Source organism: Anas acuta, chromosome 2 (assembly GCF_963932015.1).
Source record: "Anas acuta chromosome 2, bAnaAcu1.1, whole genome shotgun sequence".
Lineage (NCBI taxonomy): Eukaryota > Metazoa > Chordata > Aves > Anseriformes > Anatidae > Anas > Anas acuta.
Genome location: NC_088980.1, coordinates 138,073,988 through 138,096,824, shown reverse-complemented (window position 1 = coordinate 138,096,824; position 22,837 = coordinate 138,073,988). Strand labels below are relative to the sequence as shown.

At 37.8% G+C, this 22,837-nt stretch overlaps 1 protein-coding gene across 1 annotated transcript in view; it reads left to right on the top strand.

The window, feature by feature from the left end:
• The window catches only part of DPYS (dihydropyrimidinase), a 31,078-nt gene extending 13,176 nt beyond the window's left edge, over positions 1-17,902 (top strand). Inside the window, exons 5-10 of the mRNA XM_068672473.1 lie at positions 519-675; positions 1,640-1,781; positions 3,661-3,803; positions 13,321-13,528; positions 16,182-16,287; positions 17,769-17,902. Of these exons, the coding sequence (XP_068528574.1) occupies positions 519-675; positions 1,640-1,781; positions 3,661-3,803; positions 13,321-13,528; positions 16,182-16,256 (725 nt within the window). The 3' untranslated portion in view covers positions 16,257-16,287; positions 17,769-17,902. The remainder of the gene's footprint in view (positions 1-518; positions 676-1,639; positions 1,782-3,660; positions 3,804-13,320; positions 13,529-16,181; positions 16,288-17,768) is intronic.
• The last annotated feature ends 4,935 nt before the right edge of the window (positions 17,903-22,837 follow it).

Genomic DNA, 22,837 nt, shown 5'->3' with positions numbered 1-22,837 from the left:
TTACACTCTAGATTTATGTCTGGTGCCACATTTTTTTCCTGGTTAGCATGCCTGCAATTATAGCCTGACAGTTATAAAAGTCTGTTTGCTGTATATATTGACTCACATTGTTACATCATCAATAATTTCAGAACATCAAACAGGTGCTACCAAGAAATATATGGATCTTGAATGTAATTGGTGCAACTGAGGACTACGTTCCTTTTGAAATTTCAATCACACACCTAGTAAACAATGTGTAAAACGCATTATAATATATCTGTCAACAATTTAATTAAAAAGCTTGCCAAAGCAATGCTCTTATGAGAAAATATATTGGGAAATCACCAGCAGAATATTCAGAACAGAGATGCTGTGTTATAGCTTAGTTTATTATGTCCCTCCATATGTTGGTGTTTAATTTGAAACATTCGTTTAAATTCAAACCCATTACAACCAAAAAGATCTGAAATGGGAAAAATACAAGGTATGCATTTTTATGTTACTTGATGATGATACAATTCCTTTGCATTTTTCAGGAAAGGTGGTTTATGGGGAGACTATTGCTGCTTGTCTTGGCACCGATGGTACCAACTACTGGAATAAAGACTGGGCTCATGCTGCAGCACATGTGATGGGTCCGCCACTAAGACCAGATCCTTCTACTCCTGATTTCCTCATGAACTTACTGGCCAAGTAAGCAGATGAACAAACAGTGACAGCTGATGCCCAAATACTCAGCAATTTTTTTCTAAGTGTATAATAGCAGGTTGATGCCCTGGAGATTTTCTAAGTACAGAATGTTGTATTATCAGGAAGGAGAAATGGAAGGTGAAACAACAGATAAAAACATTTTTGTTACAGAAATTAGAAACTGTTCAGATTTAGTTTCTCTGAACTCTTGTGGCTTTCTTTCCCCACATGATTTTAATCAATAAGCCTTGCCTTGCTAGTTCTGCAGCAAAAATTGAAAAATAACCAGGGGAACAGTAAGGCTGTATGTTGGTGGGAAATTTGTAAAAAGTGGTCACAGCTAGAGGTTCTGGTTTTTGTTGTCAACTCCGTTTTTCACATGAAATTTGGATGCTACATAGAAACTAAGCCCTCTGTCTTCTGAAGGCAGATATATCTTGTCCACTTCATACTATCTGCTTCAAAAGGAATTATGAACAGAAGTGTCCTTCCAATATCAGCAGTTAATGAAATGTGTTTTGCTGGTATTTCACTTACCAATAAACCCTAACTCCACAGAAGAGCTGAATTTGACCTAAGAGTCTTTGAATATATGCCTGAACACAGTTTGACTGGTGGTAGTACAAATCTGGGTTAACTTCACAGGGAGTGACACAATCCAAAATTGCTCTAAGGGAGGATGACATTGAATCTTTTGCTCTGGGCAAAGTGGGACAGTTCTGCATTTGTGGGACACCTTTGACACATCCAAATTAAGTGTGGTTTTGGTGCTTATTGCCTTCTGCAGGCTCTCTGAAGAGAATCTGGCTGTCACTGTTAAACTAGTCTTAGAGGTTGGAACAGAAGACTGGCTTACAGGGTATTAACAGTTTTTCCTTGCAGTAAAACTGGATCTACCCAACGGATTTTCCTGTGTGGCACTGTCTGGTACATGATCCAGTTCCTAATGTACTTTGTTTCTCCGTAGTGCTGACCTGTCTGTGACAGCGACTGACAATTGCACTTTTGACATATGCCAGAAAGCTCTGGGAAAGGATGATTTCACTAAAATCCCTAATGGAGTGAATGGTGTGGAAGATAGGATGTCAGTCGTATGGGAAAAAGGCGTTGTAAGTATATCAAGATATCTGAACAAGGAGGTAATTTGTATTTCCAACAAAATATAGTCTTTCAGCAGAATCAGCTCTTTAGTTTTATCAAATGTATTTATTACAGGGTAACTCCTTGATCAGAGACCATAACAGGGTCCTCACTCACGCTTTATGGTCCTGGGAGATGGAAAAGGATTCTTGCTGTTTAACAAACAGCATGTGAGAATCATTTCCATTGTTTACCAGCAAAGGACTGTTGTTGTTTCAGTGTTAGGACACAGTGGCTGGAGAAGTTTCCACAGTGGGTGTCTGCCTGACAACTTCTATTTTGTGTTTTCAAGCAGAGGAAACAGGCTAGAGATATGAAATGCTTCTCTTATTTATGTCTCAGTCGTGTGGTGTGATGAGATGAGCACCTTCAAGTTCTAGTGACTTCAAAATTTCAGTGCCATCGTGAGAATGCTCAGTGCTTCCCAGGACAATATCCTTTAACCTCTAAACAAATACAAATATGAAGGCCAGTGGCCAGGATTTTTGGATATGGGGTAGTCTGGTGGGGGAGGACGTGGGCTAATCTGATGAGGGATCTGCCATGTACTGGGTGTTATGATTGCTCTGGCTGACACAATACCCTCAAGTTCTGGAGACTCCTGTTAAACTTTTTTAATTAAGTTCTCTCACAGCAGGGAAGTATTCTAGTTATGCACTACAAAGTATATTTACTTGTCATAGTAAAATTATCTACCTTACACCGTTGGTAAGGACATGTTTCAGAATCTCTCTTATTTATCTCTATTTAGAATTCAGCTCCAATTTGTGTGTACAAAGATGACATCTGCCTGTCTTCACCTTTGGCATATCTCTAGTGAGATTTTTTTTGTGGTGTAAACTGTAACTTAATCTGATCTGTGGTTAGTGTGAATGTAAGACTTAAATATGTACATCAGTGCTACTTTTGAACAGTTTGTCCTGTTGGGCAAGGTAATTTTTTCAAAGGATTCTTCAGTCAGTAATATCCTCCATTGTCTTATTTGTAAAATACTATACAGCTGTGAGAATTTGTCTGGAAAGATTCCCTCCCTTCCCACTCACTGTTATTTAGAATAATGATGTTCACCAGCTTCTTTATGTTTTTCTTCTCCAAAGACTGTTCACAGGCAACCATGCAAACATGGTTTTATGAGATTCAAATTCCTATACTGGCCTATACACACCATTACTGCCAATGTAGCTGGCTTTCTAAGCAAAAAACAGTCACAGATGAGGTAGTTATGTAGCAGTGACCAGTCTTGAAACACGTGTATCCATTCTTGTTTGCCATTTTGGTGATGTGTCTCACTCACAAATCTGTCTTTTGTACTTCTCGATCTCAATTATTTACTGAAGAGAACTACCCTCTGCATTATTGCTGCAGAGGATTTGCAAATCTCCTTTTCTATATTACACACCATGTCTTGCCTCTCCCTTCCAAGTTTTCACATCCACATTATTAGTCAGTCTGATGTCTGCATTTCTTTAATACTGTATCACCATTTTCCAAAACCACGATATTTGTGAAATGTTATGTCTCCTGAGCAAACTGCTGGACAGGACTACAGAGTAAAAGCCAGCTAAATAAATTCAATTCCAGTTGACTTTTAACTATATCCACAGCTGTAATGTTGTCTTTTTTTTCCCCTTTTGTTCTGAGGTAAACTAGTATAAAGTTAGTATTCAGTGAAAGTACATTGCAGAAGGTGCATCAGAGACAGATATTTTTCTTTTAATCTCTTTAATAAATTGATGTGATGTGATTTTGGCAGAAAGCTGTCACTCATCCCAGCTTTTTCAAATAAAAGCATTTTTTCTTCCCTTATTCTAAACAGTAATGAGTTTACTTCTGTGTACTCTTCTTCAGCACAGCGGAAAAATGGATGAAAACAAATTTGTAGCTGTTACCAGCACAAATGCAGCAAAAATCTTTAACCTTTACCCAAAGAAGGGGAGAATTGCTGTAGGTTCTGATGCTGACATCGTAATTTGGGATCCCAAAGCTACCAGGTATGTATGTGTAGTTGTTTCCTTCCATCCAACCCCTCTGTAGGAAACAGTATCTCAAAGCATTTGTATAGCAATCAGCCTTTAGGGGGAGTTTATGGTGTTTTTGAACAGCATTTGATGTGAATTATTTACAGGTTATTTGTTTGGCTCCTACAATAGTGCATGTAAGTAGAGGTCCTTGACCTCTAGATGGATTTAAAAATAAATAAATAAATCACCTGAATTGCTCACTAAGTGCAAAAATAGCAAGATCCATACATTATACTACCAGTGCTTGGTATCCTAACAGTAAAAATAGCCACTTTAGGATCTTAGAGTAACTCTTCTTAGTGTTTGAGTTTGTTCAGCTTCCTTCCACTGCAAAAAGCAAGGAGAGGAGCATGTGTTCCTGAAGAGTGACCCATTACAATCTTGCATTTTGAGCTTAGAGCTACTTCAAACATATTCAAAGGTAGTCAGTATGGCTGGTGAAAGTGTGGGGTCCTGACCTTCTGACCTTTCTTCCTAGTAGAGTGAGCCATGAGTGAGCTTAGGTCTGAAGCTGTACTTGCTTACACTTTTATTTAAGGAGTTTTCTGGATTTGTGCACAGCCTAGAGTAGAGCTTGTCACACCAACAACTTGTGCACAAAAGTTATGCTGATCTCTCACTCTACGTGACCTGATGCCGTGGTATATTTATGCTACAAAGGACATGCACTGTCTTTTTGTGAGCCTCAACTCATACAGCACACAGTGTACTACAGCTGATTCCTGTCTTCAGGTATATTCACACCATCAGCCAGATCCATAATCAGGCCACTATAAATATCACAGGAATCTCTCTTGGGTATTTCTCTGGCTCTTATAGCTATCCTGGTCTTGTGTAAACTGCACGGAAATGGTTTGAGAGCAGGCTGTCAGAGAGAACACTCACTGGGGAAGGTGCTTTTATCAGCTGAGATACCTATGCGCATGTACACGTCCACTGTTTGACCTCCGAGTAGATCACCTTAAATCTGCAGGCATTAAACAGCTGTGTCCAACCTCTGACCACAGTCAGCCCTGCACTTGCCAGCAGCAGGTCAGGAGGTGTGCCAGGCTGGTGCTTTGGTCTTAGACTTAGTTCTAGCAAGCATTGTGAGCATACGACTGCTCTGAAGGCATACACTGAGTCTGCCAGTTGAAATTACCTCACTGGTGTCATCTAAACAGTGGGTACAATCCATATAAGAAAGCAATCACAAATCGCAAAGCTCAACACTTTGTGGGGTGCTGAGCATGGAGACAGCATAGCCAGCTTTCACTGAGATATCACAGTGTTTGGTGTTCCTAAAACTTGAGCTATCACAGTGTTTGGTGTTCCTAAAACTTGAGCTGTTGTAACACATAGATGGCACTAGATTTTCAGCCTTTGATTTTAAAAGAGAATTGAAGACTCCTCTGATGGTAGAGGAAAGTTTGGAAACATAACTGGGCAAATCTGAGGCTCAGAAACCAAATGGAGATAAAAAGCCCTTATCCTAGATTTACCTTACACAAATGAAATTTTCCTCACCAATCTGCTAGATCTTGAATTTTTCATAATGAAATTTTCACTCTTTTCAGCATGCTCATGAGTAGCAAAAGCATGTAAAGTGACAGGAAAAAGCATCCTGTGTTTTAAGCATCAAAGCTTGAGGACATAGAACTTGCTTTGCAGAAGTATCACCAAAAAAAAAAAAAAAAAAAAAAAAAAAGACAATACCAGCAAAAGAAGTTTCAGGATTGTCAGATTGTCAACCCCAATCAACACAGAGGCCTGCCTAGTGCTGGGTCAGAGAGATTGTGCTGCTGGGTATTGAATGGTTCATGTGTATTATGCCTTCTGGCATGTTGAGCAAGCATATTTTGAGATACTAGCAATGAGCTATTTCAGGACAGTGGAGCTATGAACTCAGATTAAAAAAAAAAACAAAAAAAAAAAAAACAAGGATTTTTTTCTGAACTCACTTCTGCTCTGCCTGAGGACAAATGAAACTAGTAGGATAGCAGAGTTCTGACATTATTCTCAAGGTGCTTTGTCAGCTCTTAAAATTCTTTATCCTTTTCCCTCCCAGGCATTCCTTCTGCCTCCCTTCACTTTCTCCTGAGTACTATCATGGCCTTTTGCCCACTGCAGTTGTGAAGATGCAGTTTTTCTTTAAATATTTTTTCAGAATAAACTGTATTTTCTTACTGAGCAAGCTGATTTTAAGTTGAACTGATACTTTTTTTTCTTCTCCTGATCTGGTACTGTTCCCATTGTTTATCCCTTTGGCTTTGCTGGGAACAAGCCACTGTTCAGGTACAATTGTGTGAGCTATATAAGTATAAATAAATCAAATCCTTGTCTATTCATTTCACTATAAATCCTGAAGAGGGCACAAACAGTCCAGCAGAAAAAACAGATCTAGCTAACAGACTTCAACCATTTAAGATATTACACAAAGTGCAGCCTTGTATGCTGTTGTTGCATCTGGGTAGTAATTTTCGATATCATGATAGGCTTGTTCATCTGTCTTGCAAACTCCTTCCTGTTTTGAACATGACTATTTTTCTTGTTTGTAAATCTAAATCTTCTAAGAGAGAATAATGTAGTTTTCTAGTTCTGGCTTGAGGCTCTGTTGCTGCAGTCTTAAAATGCTGGCTGATACTAGCTTAAAGAATTAGGCAATTGCTGAAGTATTGTTGTGTAGAACTGATATTACCACAGTCTGGCAGAGAAAGTCTATAGGGAAGATTCTAAAGTCATTCTGTAAGATAGTGAAGCTCTTCAAAATGCAAAAACTTAAATCACTGCAAAATCAGTTGCATTTCTCCTTCAACATCATTGCACAATTAAAACATGATGGGTACTGTCTGAGCATTCATGGTGTTCCCTTTCAACATGTCAAAAGCCTAGTGAATTCAGCCCTGCAATCTGGGAGCAGTTGCTATTCAAGGTTCCAATTCCAGCATTCTGCTGCTTTTGCTGAGGTTTTATTTATATAGCTTATCTTCACTGACTGGCCTATTTCTGTAGGCTTTGCTGGTAATTTTCGCAGAAAGTAATGTATGGACAATTGCATGAAAAATTACTAGTGTATTTCAGGGCTTCCAAATACTGGTTTTAGGATGTCCACATGAAAGCAAGAAGTGTTGGAAAGAAACACTTCAAATGTATAAATTCATTAGAAATTGCATTATAAAAGATGGGTTATGTGTTCTGAGAGGTTAGGTGTATTTCTCAGCTTCCTTATAGTCATTGCATATTTATTTAAGAACACACATTCTGAAGAGACCAGTTGTTATTTTGCATCCATGTGTTACTAAACATCACCTTGCAGACCTCAATACTCACAGCATCCCAAGTACAGCCTGTGCACACAGGACTGTTTTGTGAGAACTCCTTGGAAAAATATATCAGCAAGTCAGTGTCCTCTATAGCTGATGTCTTTGGCTATTTGAAATCAAGTAAGAATACAAAATCTCTAGGGTTTGTTTCAGAAATGCTCGGCAAGGAATCTAAATGCTGTAGTGCCCAATTCATACTGTGGAAAGAGCTGAACATCCCATGTAAAGTAGGAACAGAAGGCACTAAACATCTCAGAAGAGACGTTCAGCTCCTGGCTGTTATTAGGACTCAATAGACTCACTGTAGCCTGTCCAGAGCCTTGCAAATAAGCTGTGGATAAAGCTCTGAAGGTAGAATCAGAACAAAATTTGAAAACATCCACAGGCATAGAAAAAAAAATCTCAAATGGGATTTAACTGTCTAAGTCCAGTTAAATTATCATGCCAATTCTTTATAAAAATATGCTGTCTTAGAAGTCCTATTTACCATTTATTTTCCATTTACCAAGTATAGCCTAAAAATTAAGCTACCTTTGAATGTCAAGGCAGAGTTGCCTATGCAGGTAGCAGTCTCTCACCTCATCCTCTTTTGGCTCCTCTGGAGTGACCCTCTTGGGCCCTCTTGTCTCATTTACAATCAGGTCTTCAGCCTCAGAAGCTTAAGTGGTGACAAGTTACAACATTTAAAGACTCTATGCCAAGCAACTGCCTGTAATTTTTCATACAAAGCAAGAGGAAAAAAAAAATGTTGTTAGCAGATGATTAGAATGAATAATGCTGTGACTGTCTTACTCTTTTGATGAATGAGCATGATATTGAATACTGAGTATATGGATAACTGCATCTAGACTCAATTAGGGAAAATGAAATAATGTGGCATACAAATATGTGTGCATAGGACTACTAAGTTCTGGCATTTTCAGTAGCTCTTCTTTTGCACAAATACAAGCCTGTGTATGCATGAATATATGCTATTTCACTAAAATCATGGAGTTCCTGTCAAAAACCTTTTATTTCAGATCTAAGGAACATGAAGAAACAATAGGCACAAACTAAAATGCAGGAAAATCCGTTTAAACATAAGAAAGATATATTTTTTTTTCCTGTGAGTGTGATCAGACACTGGAAAAGGTTGCCAAAAGAGATGGTGGAGTCTCCATCCTTGGAAGTATTTGAATCCTGCCTGGGCACACCCCTGCTGTGCCAGACCCTGGCCAGAGCGGGAGGTTGGAATAGATGATCTCCAGAGATGCTTTCCAATTTCAGTGCCTCTGTGGTTCTGTGAACTGTAACAAAATAAGTCTCTATGAGAGAGCATGATGTACGTTTCCCTAGTAACTTGCTGTCTCACAAAATGTCAGCTGCTCTCTTTAGAGAACTGAGTCTTAGAAATGTTACCAACAAGAAAAAAAAAAAAAAGAAAGAAAAAAAAAAGGAAAAAACAAAGATTCTTTCTTATTTTCTCCTTATATAAGCTTACCTTTTTCTCCCCTATGATTATTTCCAGATCTTCTTTAGTCATTGAATACTCATTTGTATTTTCCTCTCTATCCTTTCCTACAAGCTTACTTTCTCATTACTGTTTTCCCTCCTGCCCTTTATATAGTTTGACAGTTTCCACTTCCATCCCATATCAACTTGTAGTGATTGATAGGAACAAACTGATGGTATTGTTGATAAATGAGTTGCTTACCATAATCAGAAAAATCATTCTGTTGTCATTCTCTGCCCATCTTAACATGATGTATCTTAGGAGATATGAATGCATTAAAGATCCTATCCCTCAGATATGTCTCTCTGACAAGGAGCTCCTAGATATTAACATCCTGCCTCTTCTTGTAACTGTTATTTTGTCCACAAATCCCCTCACTTCAGATAGCTTATTTTTAAGCATATTTTTAAGAGGTTAGGGATACCACTTTACTAATAGTTGCCTACATAAGTTGGTATGTGCAGTTATAACAATTCATTAATTATAAAGTAGGCCGTGGGCTTTTTAATCCACAGCACAGGCTTTTAACAAGCAGTTTGCACATAGATTTTCAGGTTTTCTGTTTCTTCTTTTTCTTCTCTTTATTCCTCTCATTCCCTTTTCTTTTTAATACTTCTGTCTCTTTAACAAAGTCCAACTTAATTATCTTTATAAATGAGTGGTGTCTCAGGACAGCACAGGAAGGTGAACCAGAGATTTATTTTTGTCTAGAGTTTAGAAAAGCAGGTTAACAATAATGGAGAATGCAAAGGCAGACGAAAGGAAGAAGGGGCAGCTCACAAAGGCTGATATTAACCTCAGCAAACTGGCTTTTCTCACCTGCCCCCAGCTCTGAAAAACTTAGAGATACTGCATTGTAAGCACTTGGAGAAGTTGCTTACATCTGAAATTCTCACTCTTACATAAGTTGGTTTTCTATAGCAACTGTCTGCAAAGCAGTTGTTTTCAGCAATGGACTCAGGTCATTTTAACTGCCTTTATTCCTATGTTTTCACTTAATTAAGTAATTATAAAATCTGTGTCCTCCCTCTACTGAGATGTTCAACAGCTATTCTTGCCTAAGGGCTGTTAACTACAGGATCCCTTCATATTCCTGTGCCTGGAATTTTTAAAGAAAACTGCGTGAAGTATGCGTCCAATTCCCATTAAAAGTAATTAAGTTCTCAATTTCATATGCCCCTCTTGAAAACTACAGTCATCGAATCCTCACAGCAGTCAAAGTTTAGGTCCTAGAGCTCAATCTAGTCTGACAGCTCCACCTTCACTGGGCTGATTTAGCTTCATTTCCTATGCATTACGAGGGACAGAAGATAACTTGTAATGTTAAGATTTCTTCCCTTCATCCAGTTGCCCCTCTTGCCTGACTATGACTTACTGTATAGTATTTCAGTCTCTGACTGGGGCATAGACATGTTTGTGGTGCTCCTAGGTTGTGTTTGACTTGAAATGTAATCTAATACCCCTAACTCTTTACAAAGATTCAGGGCTTACCAAGGGCCTATCTTTTGAGCTGACCAGTTGTACTGCCTTGAATTTCACCCTACAGCTTTCTGCATTAGTCTAATATGATGCTCTTTTCTAAATTTTAAACGTCAGTTTGTAGTTTATTTAGATATAATATCCTAGGATTGGCTGTAAAGTCTTTTGTCACATACAGAATAAATAAATGCAAGATTACCAGTCACTGAATTATCACGCACACAAAATTTGATAATTGATCTTTGACTATAAAATAATTTGCTTCTTGACTGCAAATAGTTAAAAAGTTGGACAGAAGCACTGGATTAAAAAAAAAAGAAAAAAAGAAAAAAAAAAAAGGAGAATCTCAGAAGCATGTCTTCTTTTGTACTAGGGTAATATCAATTTTTTTATTGATAGCCTGAAATCTCTTTGCCAGACAGGTGTATCAAAAGCAGCTGAAGTGAATTAAATGAAAACACTGAGATAAGTAGGAACAAAACAGAGCCTGATGTCTCTGCAATATCCTCCTCATATAGAGTTTTCTTTCAAATATTCAAGTTATCATTCTGATCTGTTTCCATTTGAGGAAGGGATGTTTGGAACAAGAGTCTCTGTAGTTTATCATGAGAATCAGAGGATTTTAGGAAATATATAAAAAAAAATGTCATTCGGGTTTTTGAAACCTGGAGTCAGAATCTGCTGTCTCATGTTAAGTAACCCATTATGTCAGACATCGCTTAGGATGTTAGAGGCAACTCTTATGTTCTACTTCACTATGATGTCAGTCTTACTTTCTCAGATTATAAATAGTTGCTAGCATTTTTGCCATTAGTTGAGGGTCAATAGTATTCAAACTTTCAGAGCAAACACTGGACTTTCACTAAGCTTCCCAGCAAGCTGCCTGTTACTGAAATGGCTGATAGAGCAGTAAACAGTGTGTGGCATAAGGTTGCTGAGTTGGGAGCTCCAGATCCAAACATGCTGTCTTTGTTTTAATTCTTTTAATTCTCACTTCCTTCTTGAAACTTTCCCTGCCATTGATAATGTTAAATAAAATTGCTAAAAACCTAAATGCAGATTAGTTTTGGTGAGCTCCATCAGGGAGACTGCACTTCACCTTCAGAAAGAGCAGCAAGATCTAAGCCTTTGTTTAACAGAAGAGATATAAATGAGTTCTATACAAGTTGGTTGTTGAGACAAGCAATGGGAAATCTCTTTTATCATATTGCAGAGCTTACCTGTAAATATGGATGTCTCTTTTAAATGCATTAGCTTCCATTAGTTTTGTATGTTTTTGTGAAGGATATACTTACCTCTGAGGCATGTTTACCAGCAGTGATCCTGCTATAGCACATTTAAACAGCTCACATGTTGAGCTGAAGAATCTTGCTTATTTTTCTATACATTTTCTCAAAGTACTTTTTCCATTTTCCTTTTTGCATCCCAGTGCTTGTGTGCAAATAGATATGATGTATACCCAGAGAATGCTCAAGTTAATTATATTACAGTTGTGCTTACTTACTGTTATAGCAATTGGACCCATAAGTGTAATGCAATAAGCTGGAGAAATATGTTCACCAGCTCTTTGCAGAGCTATTATAACACCCATGGATAAACTTGTTCAACAGTATCCATAGGACTAGTGAATACAAGAGAGGTCTGACTTCCCTTGCTCACTCTTTCCACTGTGACTCTACAAGACGATGCTGATACTGGAGAGCAGGCAGGCATAAGTTTTCTGTCCAAGTTGTTCTGAAAAGGGAAGTTTTTATTCCTATGGGCAGATTGGTCATAGAGAACATTTTTAGATATACAGCATTTGAAGTTAGTTGCCACTGAGATTTAAATGTACTTAAATTTAAATTTGCCTTAGTTTAATGTAATGATATGAAAGGCAAAATATATATCTTTCCAATAATTATAACTAATCACTTGAAATATTTGATACTTGATTACCTTTGAAAATGGTGTACTTAATGAAAGATAAAGATTTTGCTGTTGTTTTTTTTTTCATTTTAATAAAGATGTTAATTGAAGTTTTTAATAATTCTTATCCAAATAGATCAATATTTTATTATCCAATAGATCAATATTTTGATCTATTAATATTTCATATTAGTTTTTACTTTGAAATTTCTTTTTCTAAAGATGTAATCACTGGAATAATGTTAGCGCTATACATTAATGATAGTTTTTTTACCATGTGCACATATTCCTATTCTGGAAAATACTGACTGCTCACAAAAAAAAAAAAAAAATCCTTCCTTTCAGAAGTTACAGATAGTAATAGAAACATAAACTTTCCAAATTAGAATAAATAAATAAATTAGAAATAGGAAGCTAATGAAATTAATTAAATTTATATACACATTTCAGATACAGTACATATTAAGTAGCTCAGTAGGGAAAATACTAAAGGAAGTATATGCAGTCTGCACTTCCAAATGCTAATGTCAGTTCTAGTTTTAATTGCCTTTAATGTAGCCAGTTACGGTTGAAGAAATTTGCCAGAAAAATGGTGAACATAAAGAATGAGATCTATGCATAAACAAAGAAATGATACCATAGCTCAAATTAATACTGTTGAGGTCTAAAACTATAATTTCCCTAGTACTCTTGGGAAGTATGGAGGAGTGTGATGTTGTCATTATTTGACAGCATGGAGATATTTGGGCTGTCAGTCACTGGATCAGTCCAACTCACTTTAAAAGTTACCAAAATTCATTACAATCTATCAACTTTCCAGTGAAATACTCTTTGTCTTGTTTATGAGTTACAATCTTTGAAACACTGCAACCATGCTTTCAAAACTTGAAATTGCAGGTAACTCTAGCTAAAGGGTTAGAGATTTTTCTGGGCTTATTGTACATAGATATTTGCTTGACAAGGCAGAAAAAAATCATTTTATTCAAATAAATATTATAACCTGATTATTTATTTTTTTTTGCTAGTCTTTTTGTAGTGAAAAATTTTTGTTTCAAGGCTACAAAGTTCTGTCCTTTTGACTCTCTCTTCATTCTTTTGAAATGCAATTACTGTTCAATGAAATGTTAATGCTCTATTCTATTTTTACAGCTGTTCCATGATGTACTCTACAATGTCATAGTTTAATAATGCTGCTAAATTTTCTTCCTCTATCAATTTCTTAAAATTTCATAATGAAGTACAATGTGAAGATTGTAGTAATTTCCTTTTTGTTTTTTGTTTTTTGTTTTGTTTTTTGTAAACACAGGACAATATCTGCAAAGACTCATCACCAGGCCAATGACTTCAATATATTTGAAGGAATGGTCTGCCATGGAGTCTGTGTTGCGACAGTTTCAAGAGGCAAAGTGGTTTATGAAGGCGGAGTTGTCAAAGTCACAGCAGGAGAAGGCAAATACGTCTCCCGTCCACCATTCTCTCCATATGTCTACAAACGAGTCAGGCAGCGGGAGAAGGTTAATTAAACTAATAAATCTCTGTAATGCTTTCTAGAACATGAGGATAACTAGCTCTTGGGAACAGAGGTTTGGGGATTCAATGGTAATTTCCCTTACTAATCAAAATCTGCCAAGGTGGGAGGAAATGAAACTAAGGGGACTCAATTTTTATTGCTCTTCATATTACAGAGAAATATCATAGACTAGTTCCTGCTCTCAGGGTATCTGGTACAGCTTGTAGACAAAGTCTGGGTACTTTTAAAAATAAGTCCCACTTGCAATAACATTGGACAAAATATTTTGCTCATGGGTAATCTGACTACCTGCTAGATTTAATCACTGATTTCACTGCAAATCAGAGAGGCTCAGCATCATGCTCAGGGATAAAACTTAAACTGGAGGAAGAGATCAATAGTTTTCTAACTCTTCCATGGGGCAGATATTTAGAGCTAAACCCTGTAGAATGCTGAACATTTGGCTGTGTTCCAGCAACAATGTGTTAAAAGCTGAACACGTGCAAAGTGCTGGACCAAGTTTGCTGTTCAATCTCTTTTTGAAGAGAAATTTTGCAAAAGACATGCAGATTGAATTTCCAGTGCCTATTTGCCATGCGAATAATATTTTTGAGGCCTTAGTGTTGCTTATTATGGGTAGGATTTTCCAAAGCACACAGACAAAATCTGAAAGTCACAACTTGAATCAGTAGAATTCACTGCAGGATCTAAAAGTTGAATTAGACAAGCATTCATGTGAGATCTGGCTCTTTAAGATACTTCTAAGATAATACTGTGCATTACATCCCTTTGTTGTCTTGTTGGACTACAAAAGACATGTCGAAATGGCTGAGGCTTTCCTCCAAAGACAGCACTTTCCCAGTAGCTGGTGGGGGCTGTCTGCAAGACGATAGGCATAATGCTCTTCAGTGGATAGGCAGGGAAGTCTGTTCATGAGCATGCAGTTTTTCCCTGGGAACTTAGAACAGAAAACAGATGATTGAATATTTGGGCTTTCCAAGCATAAAAGAATACATTTTTGTACCAGTACTAATCAGTGTAAGTTAGATAAATTGGAGGCATTTTCACTTGCATTTGGTCAGCATCTGACTATATTGATTATACATTAACTTTTATTTTGAAACCAAATTTCTCATTTAAATCTGTCACACCTTTTCAGTGTGAATGAAGGTTCATGTTTGTGGGAGAAATGAAAGGGAAAGAAAATCCTGGACTTTCCAGGCCTACTGCATGAGTGAACCAGTACCCCAAACTGTGAATTTTTCTGGAGAAAAGATCTTCCCTTTCCATGAGACATTTGGTTGAATTGAAACAATTGCTCCAAAGGCCATACAATTCCATGGCCAGCTTCATATAAGATTATCACAAGCTAAACAGTGAGAACTCCTCATCTACAGTAGAATTATTCTGCATTTTTAATCTGGATAGATTCTTGTTGTTATATTCCTCTCACCCGTTGGGTCTGTCTTCAGTGGGATCTGTCATACACGAAGTTCAATGTGACTGTGAATCTGTTTAATCCACCAGACATTAAAAATGTTTGATACTTTGTTGATGAGGGCTGCTTATTATTATTGCACTTTCTTTGTTGTGCAATGTTGGTCCCTTTAACTTTAAATGCAAAATAAATGCCATGTAATGGTAACAGAAGCTAGCTATTGAAACCAGATTTGTACTGGCATTACATCAGCAAAAAGTTAGGACATTCCTTTTCATGTAAGAGAAAATGATGCAGTTCTTAAATGATAATTAGGTTCTTCCCCAAGCATAGCTAAGTTGTGACTCCAGACCCTAGCATCTCTGCTGAGGCATCATATCCCATGCAAGAAGATTAGTACCAAAACTAAACTAAAATTTAAGATGAGTTTGGCAATCATAGAATTCTAAAAGACTTCAGTGAATGTTGTCATTTCTATTTCTGATAAAAGCTAGGGAGAATTTTTCCATAACCAAAACATCAAGTGCAAAATGTTTTCAGAAGTGACTTTTCAACCAGCTCAACCTCCTGTAGTCAGCAGCTGGGATGGTGGATGGAAGATAGGAGTGGCTTTGTTTCATTGATGTTCATTTAACTCTCTTATCTGTACTAAGAGCATCACTGGGAAATATGATTACCTTAATGAAGAACAGGCTTAGAGTGTGAATGGGCAGTGAGTCAGCTATTCTGGAGAGCTTGCTCTGTACCTCTTCCCCCTGGGATACCCTGATGAGTAGCCAAATTAATATATATATATACATATATATGGAAAGAAGCAAGTACTGCAGATAAGTGTTTTTGTTTTGTTTTATTTTGTTTTAATATATTTATGTGGTGTAATCTCTGGGATTTTGCTGCTCCAAGAAGTGTTTGAATGAAGGGAGGCAGAAGCATCAACAGTATGAGGTGAAACATGGTCTGTTACTTGTTAGAAAAATGGTTTTAGAGTTCTTTTGTTACAGTGATGAACAGACTGAACCACCTGCCTCCTGATGAAAGCTGAGAACTGAACATTTTAGTTTGAGTGTAAGGAACATTTTCAAAAGAAAATTTTGATGGAATCGTTGGGTAGCATAACATTCAAAGCTGGGTTATATCAGGATTGCTATTTTTATTGTGTAGAGTTAGCAATTGCAAGAAGACAATATAATACTGAAAGGTTTGAAATGCTTCATTGCAGGTCTGTCAGCCGGTTCCTGTTAAGAGAGCACCATATACAGGTCTGGTCTCAGTTACACCCGTCGCACCAAAATAATAGCTGTGCTCCCAAGGTTTGGTTCTTGCAGGTAACTGTCTATTTTGATTAGTGAAAACTACTTAATGCTTCTCTGAAATTTCAAGAAAAGTGCAGCAGGCCTTCTGACATGTGACAGGCTTGTCTGAAATGAGCCCTCTCATAAAAATGAGTGGCAGCTCAGGTATAGAAAGCCTCTTTCCAACTGGAACCCCATATAAAACTTTCCACTGAGAGCACAAATGAATTTTAACTGTGAAACTGAGAAACGGGTATGAAGGCCCACAGAAAAGCTGAGCTCAGTTAGGCCATCCTTTTTGAAGCAGCAGGAGTAAAAGTACAAGCCTTAGGCTTACAATTTTACAGAAAAGCCAGAAAGAGTTTGATGTAAAAAATTATATTCTCTAGTGTTCCTTTCTTACAGACAATAAATCTCCATCAATTGAGCTGTTTGGGGTAAGCTGAGAGATTGGTATTGCAAGGACAACATCTGTCTTCATGCAGTAGAGGTGCTGCAGTCAAAGCCAGCTGTGATCTGATGGATGGCTGAGCTGCTATAAGGCTCAGAGCTGGTAACAGTGCAGTAACACCCAGCATCATCCCCTCCCTCTTCACCAGTGTCCACAGTGCACAGCCTGGTTATTGACATTCCCTCAAATCTGTAAACCCGGGTGCTTGGTTGATCCTTCTCTGAGTTGATTTACTTGATAACCCAACAGAAAACAATTAACTTCCTTTTTCTGGGTTAGATTTCTGTTGGCATAGTGAATTGAACTGTCTCGTAGAAAAACCTAGCAAGGACCAGTGCTGAGCAACTCATGGGTGGCAAAAAGCAGCTAGTGAGAAGGGCTGGGCAACAGCATCTCACTCTTTAACTGTTTACAAGCTGCAGAAATTCCTCAGGAAAAAATAAAACAGACAGGTATGACCTTCAGAAAGCACAACTGGGGCATGATGCTGCTGTATGTCAACTGCAGCTGAAATATTCTTCTGCTACAGTAAGGGGGTTGATTATATGGGTCGGGGGTATGGTGAGTGGCAGTAAGCATGACAAAATCCGGGCTGAATTTTTGTGTGTATATAAATACCAACAGTGAGATCAGCTAGCTTGAGAAATAAATTCCCAGTAGATGGATGTAAAGCTCCAGTTCTCACCTCACATAAAATGGGTCTGTTCTTGGTCTGTTCTTAATTAATGAGGACAGGAACAAATCTGCAGTGCTGGGAGGGTGAAATTAGCTTTTCCACATTTCATTGTATTATTATTTTAAAGCACCCTCACAGGGAAATTCATCTAGAGCATCAGTAGCAGCAACAGAGTGCAGCGTGCTATTTGTTTTCCTCTGTCATAAGGGAGAAAGCTTTTGTAATAGAGAGGACTAAAGGCTAAAGCTGCAATAGAGTGAGGGAGAAATAATCATTCTTTCTAGCTCCTAGCACTCTTTCTCTATTATTACCTCTCTGAGTGACAAATTGCAAAGCAGAGATTTTCTTTTGAAAGATTATATCATATTGTCTTTTTCTTCTCTGTAGATAAAAGCAAATGAAAATGACCCTGCTGTCCTCACCAAAGCAATGCATGCTGGTTCCAACAGTCAGCTCACAATCAACTTCACAAGAGCCAGCATGAAACATCAGTAACCAATAAACATACTGGGCTTCCTGCATGAATGTTGTCTTGCAATTTCTCTTTAAAAGAAACTTTATTATTGGAGCTGGGAAACTCTTTATAGAAAATGGCATAAAATTAAAATAATAATTACAGTTATAATGTGGCAGCATGTCTGTAGGTTCTTAAAACTGTGTAGATTTGGGGGCAGTTCTTCTTAATATTTGTCTTTAGAGGGCATCAGTTAACTTATAAAATAAAAGCAATGAGCAGTGTCCTTTAAATATATTGCTGACATTTTTGCTTTGTTAGCTCACAGGACATGAATGTTAATTCTGTAATTCATGTATTAGGAAGATCTCTGGATTTAGAGATGCAGAGAATTCTCATACCAGATACTGGATTTGATTTTTCTTTTCTGCATTCTGGAAGGGATCAGGTACAGTAAAATGTTGATTCAGGGAAACCGTCACTCTTTCAGAGGTCCTGTTACATCTCCCTGCCCCTGTCTTTAAAGGAGTTCTGAATACTGCCAACTACACAGCCAAGTGTTTATTATTATGGTCGTTTACTTTGTTATACCTATGGAAATCTAGGCTAACCACACTGGTGAACTCATGTTCTGGCTTTATGGAGGGTCTCACATTCATAAGTTAAAGGTTTATGAAGTGAGGTTACCATGGCCAGAAAATAATGCATTTTGATTGATTTATTTATTTTTATTGAAAATGTGAGTTAATTCCCAATGTAAACCATACTTTGTGGGTGTCTGTTTTCTTTTTATTTCTTTTTTTCTTTTATTTTTTTTTTCCCTAGGGTAGGATTCTTGATGGAAAAAAAAAAAAATAATTTATCTTCTTAACCTGCATGTTACCATGTCTAGACAGGTTTTGAAACCTCGAATTCTGTTTAAAGTTGCACTTTCACATGCAAGAGCCCGTATTTTTAAGCAGCTGTCCCTGGGAAATATTTAAGAGAGAAATAGGATGAACAGAAAAACATCTGTACAGGGATTTTATTGTTCCATATGTAGAAGTGTTATCCCTAGGTTCATGCCTAGGACCACAGCACTATACTGTACTTCTGTGTAACCCATAAGGTAAACAGGCACAGAAGGAAATTCATCTTTGTAAGATATACACAGAAAGCATATGATAATTACTGTTATTTTTTTAATTTGGCAGTGGAAGGCAGACTTGTAGTTCTTTCTAGATCTATAGGCATGCAATGATGTATGAACTTGAAGAAGAAACAAACTCCTACTATAGCTCAGTACTTCTTGTTCCTCTAAATATCAAAAGAGACTTTTATTTATATGATAATGGAGGATAATTGTGGAGATGATCAGGAAGAGCTACCACAGGTTCCCAATTCTTTGGGGTGACAGAACAGCAGAACTGGGCATGCAACACAATCACAATGACTGTTACATGCAGTGGGGTTCACTGCTTGCTGTAGACTTCTGCAGTGTAATGGCTTTTGTCCGAGTTTGTTGTCTAGACTCTCTTTGTAATCAACAAAGAGAACGAAGTGTTGCACTACTCATCCCTGCAGCAAGATCTAAAACAGACTAGAGGAACCTGTTCAGAGTTGTTCTCCTTTGGGACGAGATGAGTAGTTTTCTTGCAATGCCAATTTGTCTCCACTGATTACAAAGAGGATACAGCATGAGTGATCTGCAGATGTCTACCCTGCAGCTGCCTTTCACTCACCTCATCTTTGCCTCTCAGAACTGAAACTTTCTGGTAAGAAGGATGCCTGACATATGTTTTGTTTCATCAAGAGTGCAAGAAATTTGAGAAGAGGAAAGGGGAAAAATCAGGTAGGAGAAAAAATACATTTCTACTTCTAATGGTAATTTAAATGTGTATGAAGTCTTTCATCTGAGTCTTCAGTGTTTAACAATTATTAGAGCCTTGCAATTGCATGGTATACCTGTGAGACAAATAAATATAATAATTGCCCACTGATGAGAACTATGCATGCTCAAAGCTCTGAAATCACTCAGGAAGTTGAAAATGTGTAGTTGCCTGTTGTTTTAACATCCAGTGTTGGCTTAAGTGTGTTGCTCAAGGCAACAATGACTCAATTATCACAGAAATGAAACCCAGGAGTAAAGGCTGCCAGCCCTTTGGATACTGTGGATGTGCCCAGGACTTTTAAATGTCCTTTGGCTCTTGGGACTTCTACTGAGATGAAAGTGATACAAAAAACTGCAAATCATTACAGCCCAAAGGAACAAAGGTAGTGATTTTTCTAAAAACGGATGTTTTCACAGTATGATAGCAGCAAGTAGTTTTATGAGTTATATAAACACCCACTATGTAAACTGAGCTTTCTAAATCATGAAAGTATATTAACCATGGAACAAGTACATAATCTATTAAGGTTTCCTATACATTTTTATTAGATAAGAAATGAGGAAGCTTCTCCCTGTACCATTAGCAAAGAGTTGTTATTTTCTGCTCTGTGTCATGGTTTATACTCCTTATAGGGAGAATCCTTTGGATTGTGTTCTTAACAAATGCCTACTATTCAAATACAATGACTGTTTTAGTTATTGTTCAGGTGTGGAAAAAAATACTGGTGCAATGTGTACTGAACTTATACCAAAGCATCTGGTTTATCTACACATCCTTGAGCACAAAAAGTTACTGATGCCAGTCAGGTTTGTGAAATGCATAAGTATTTATTTTCAGATGGCACATGCTGGCCCTAGTACATGAATTCTGCCATTTGCCGTAAGATGCCTAGTAATAGCCCTTGAGAAAAAATGTGATGTCAGAAAAATTTCAGTTGTGCTATCCAGACACTACTACCAAAGTTAAGACTGTCACACTTCAAATCCCTGCAGTCTTTGTTCTTCTTCCACACATGATGGGCACACTATAATGGTGGGATCTTCACTGGGATATAATTTTGGAATTCCCAGGTCTGTATCCCAAGACACCAGCAATGGTTGACAGCAGAGCCAGAATAGTAGAACTTTTTTTTTTTCCTGGTAGGTATCAAGTTAATTTGGGATGAAATATGATTATTAAACACATTTATGTCAGCACAGTTCCTTAACTGAAGCAGTGGAAGGAGTACTGAATAGTTTCTCAGTCCTGCCTCAGTTTCTGTATCCTCTCAAGACTTCTGAATTTGTCCTACAACCCCATCTCAGCTATCACTTGCAAATTACATTTGCACAAAATTGTGCTGGGTCTCTGCTGTAACTGTTCTCCTAAGACTGCACCACAGTGGCTTGGAGAGCTGGTTTAGAGATGACTTCTGCAGCCCACACTTTTTCCTCAGGCCTTTTACAGAGAAGTAAAACAATTGCTTTCCTGCAGATGTTTGAATCCTGCCTCATTTAGGCACATTCCTTAGCCGTCTTCAGCAATTACTGAGAAAAATGTTTGATTTTTTTTATCCTTCTTTCCGTCCCTTGGTCACTCAGCTAAAATAGATTATCTCTGATTGCTTTGAGAGGTGGCATTGCTGCCTTAAAACCCCTTTTCTCTGAAAAATTAGATCTCAAGATAGAGGAGCTGGGGATCTGTTTTGCTAAGGCTGAAACACAGAACAACCTTGTCCCTGCTTGGCACTTCTCATTGGGATTCTGGTGGTTTCCCTCTGTTCTTATACAGAAAGATTAAGGTTCAAATACTTTGTAAAGGGAAAAAAAAATATTAAATGTATATATATATATTTTCCTTTAAAAGTCTGTGTATATATATATAATTCTATTTTTTTTTTTTTTCACTCTCCTCAGCCAGCCAGAAATCCAGGATCTTCATCCATTCTCTCTAGTAATGATTCTCAAGGTGGAAATAGCACTTAAAGAGATTTGATACCGGCATAGCTGATATTGTTTTCATCCCCACAGTTTTCCAGAAATCCTCCTATGGCCAGCACGGGTTTATTGCCTGCTTCTCTGCTGGCTGTCCTTGCATGGCTGGAAGAGCTCATGGCTGTAGCACAAGCACCTGCAGCATGTCTCACTCCTGCCTGAAGCAGATCGCTGCAGACAGCAGCAAAAATACTGAGGCGTAGCTTTACTGGGCCGCTGGAGGGCAGGGCTGGTATTATGTATCAGAAATGACACGAGGAGAAAGCTACCCTTATGTACAGCATGCATGAAGCCTATTCGCATATTTTGAGGTCTGTGGTCATTAAGTAGGTAGTAGCATCCTCATTATCAGGCTTTATTTCATCAGGAGCAAACAGTGATCCTTTGATCCTCACTTTCCCCCTTTTGCGAGGTAAAACAGAACTAGAAGAAAGGGTTTGCTGTTCTTTTCTTATTTGTTGTATGATGAAAACCAAGTGAATCAATGTCACAATATTGACAGGGCAGGGACCAGGGTGAAAGCAGTCATAAATCCAGCATCCTCTGATTTAGCACACACCCAGCTGCACACATCAAATGCTGTAACAAAATCCCAGCATGGAAAAAAAAAAAAAAAAAAAAAATTACACTTTCACCTTAGCTATGAAGGAAGCCAATTTTGGGGTATGGGGTGGTAATGAGGAGAGTTCCATAAGCACAGAGGTTGATAGGAAATGGCCTTGTCTGTGTTGTGCATCAGGAGGGTCAGGAGTGCTAGCATGTCTGTCTGAATTATCTTCACAAGACAATCAGGTCAGCCCTTCATTAATTTTGCAAACCAGATTTGATCCAATTGGCAGATTTTTCACAGTAAATCAAACAAGGTCTACACTAGTGAATGGTGTTTTAAAAGGAAGTAGAGTTTTGTGAGCTGGGGGAAGGAGAGGGATAAATGAGTCAAAAGTCAGCTCCAGACTTCTCCTTGGACTTTTGAGTGCTGGTAGTGTGTGATACATTTCTGGCAAGCCCTAGAGAGGTGGTTAGAGAGACTGCCCAGTAAGAGGAAAGATGTCAAAATTTTCCATTAAGCCTATAAATGAATAAATAAAGCCCTTAATTTCAAATGTACCTGTAGTTCACTTTTTCTCAGCAGAAAGAAAAAAAAATATATATATGCTT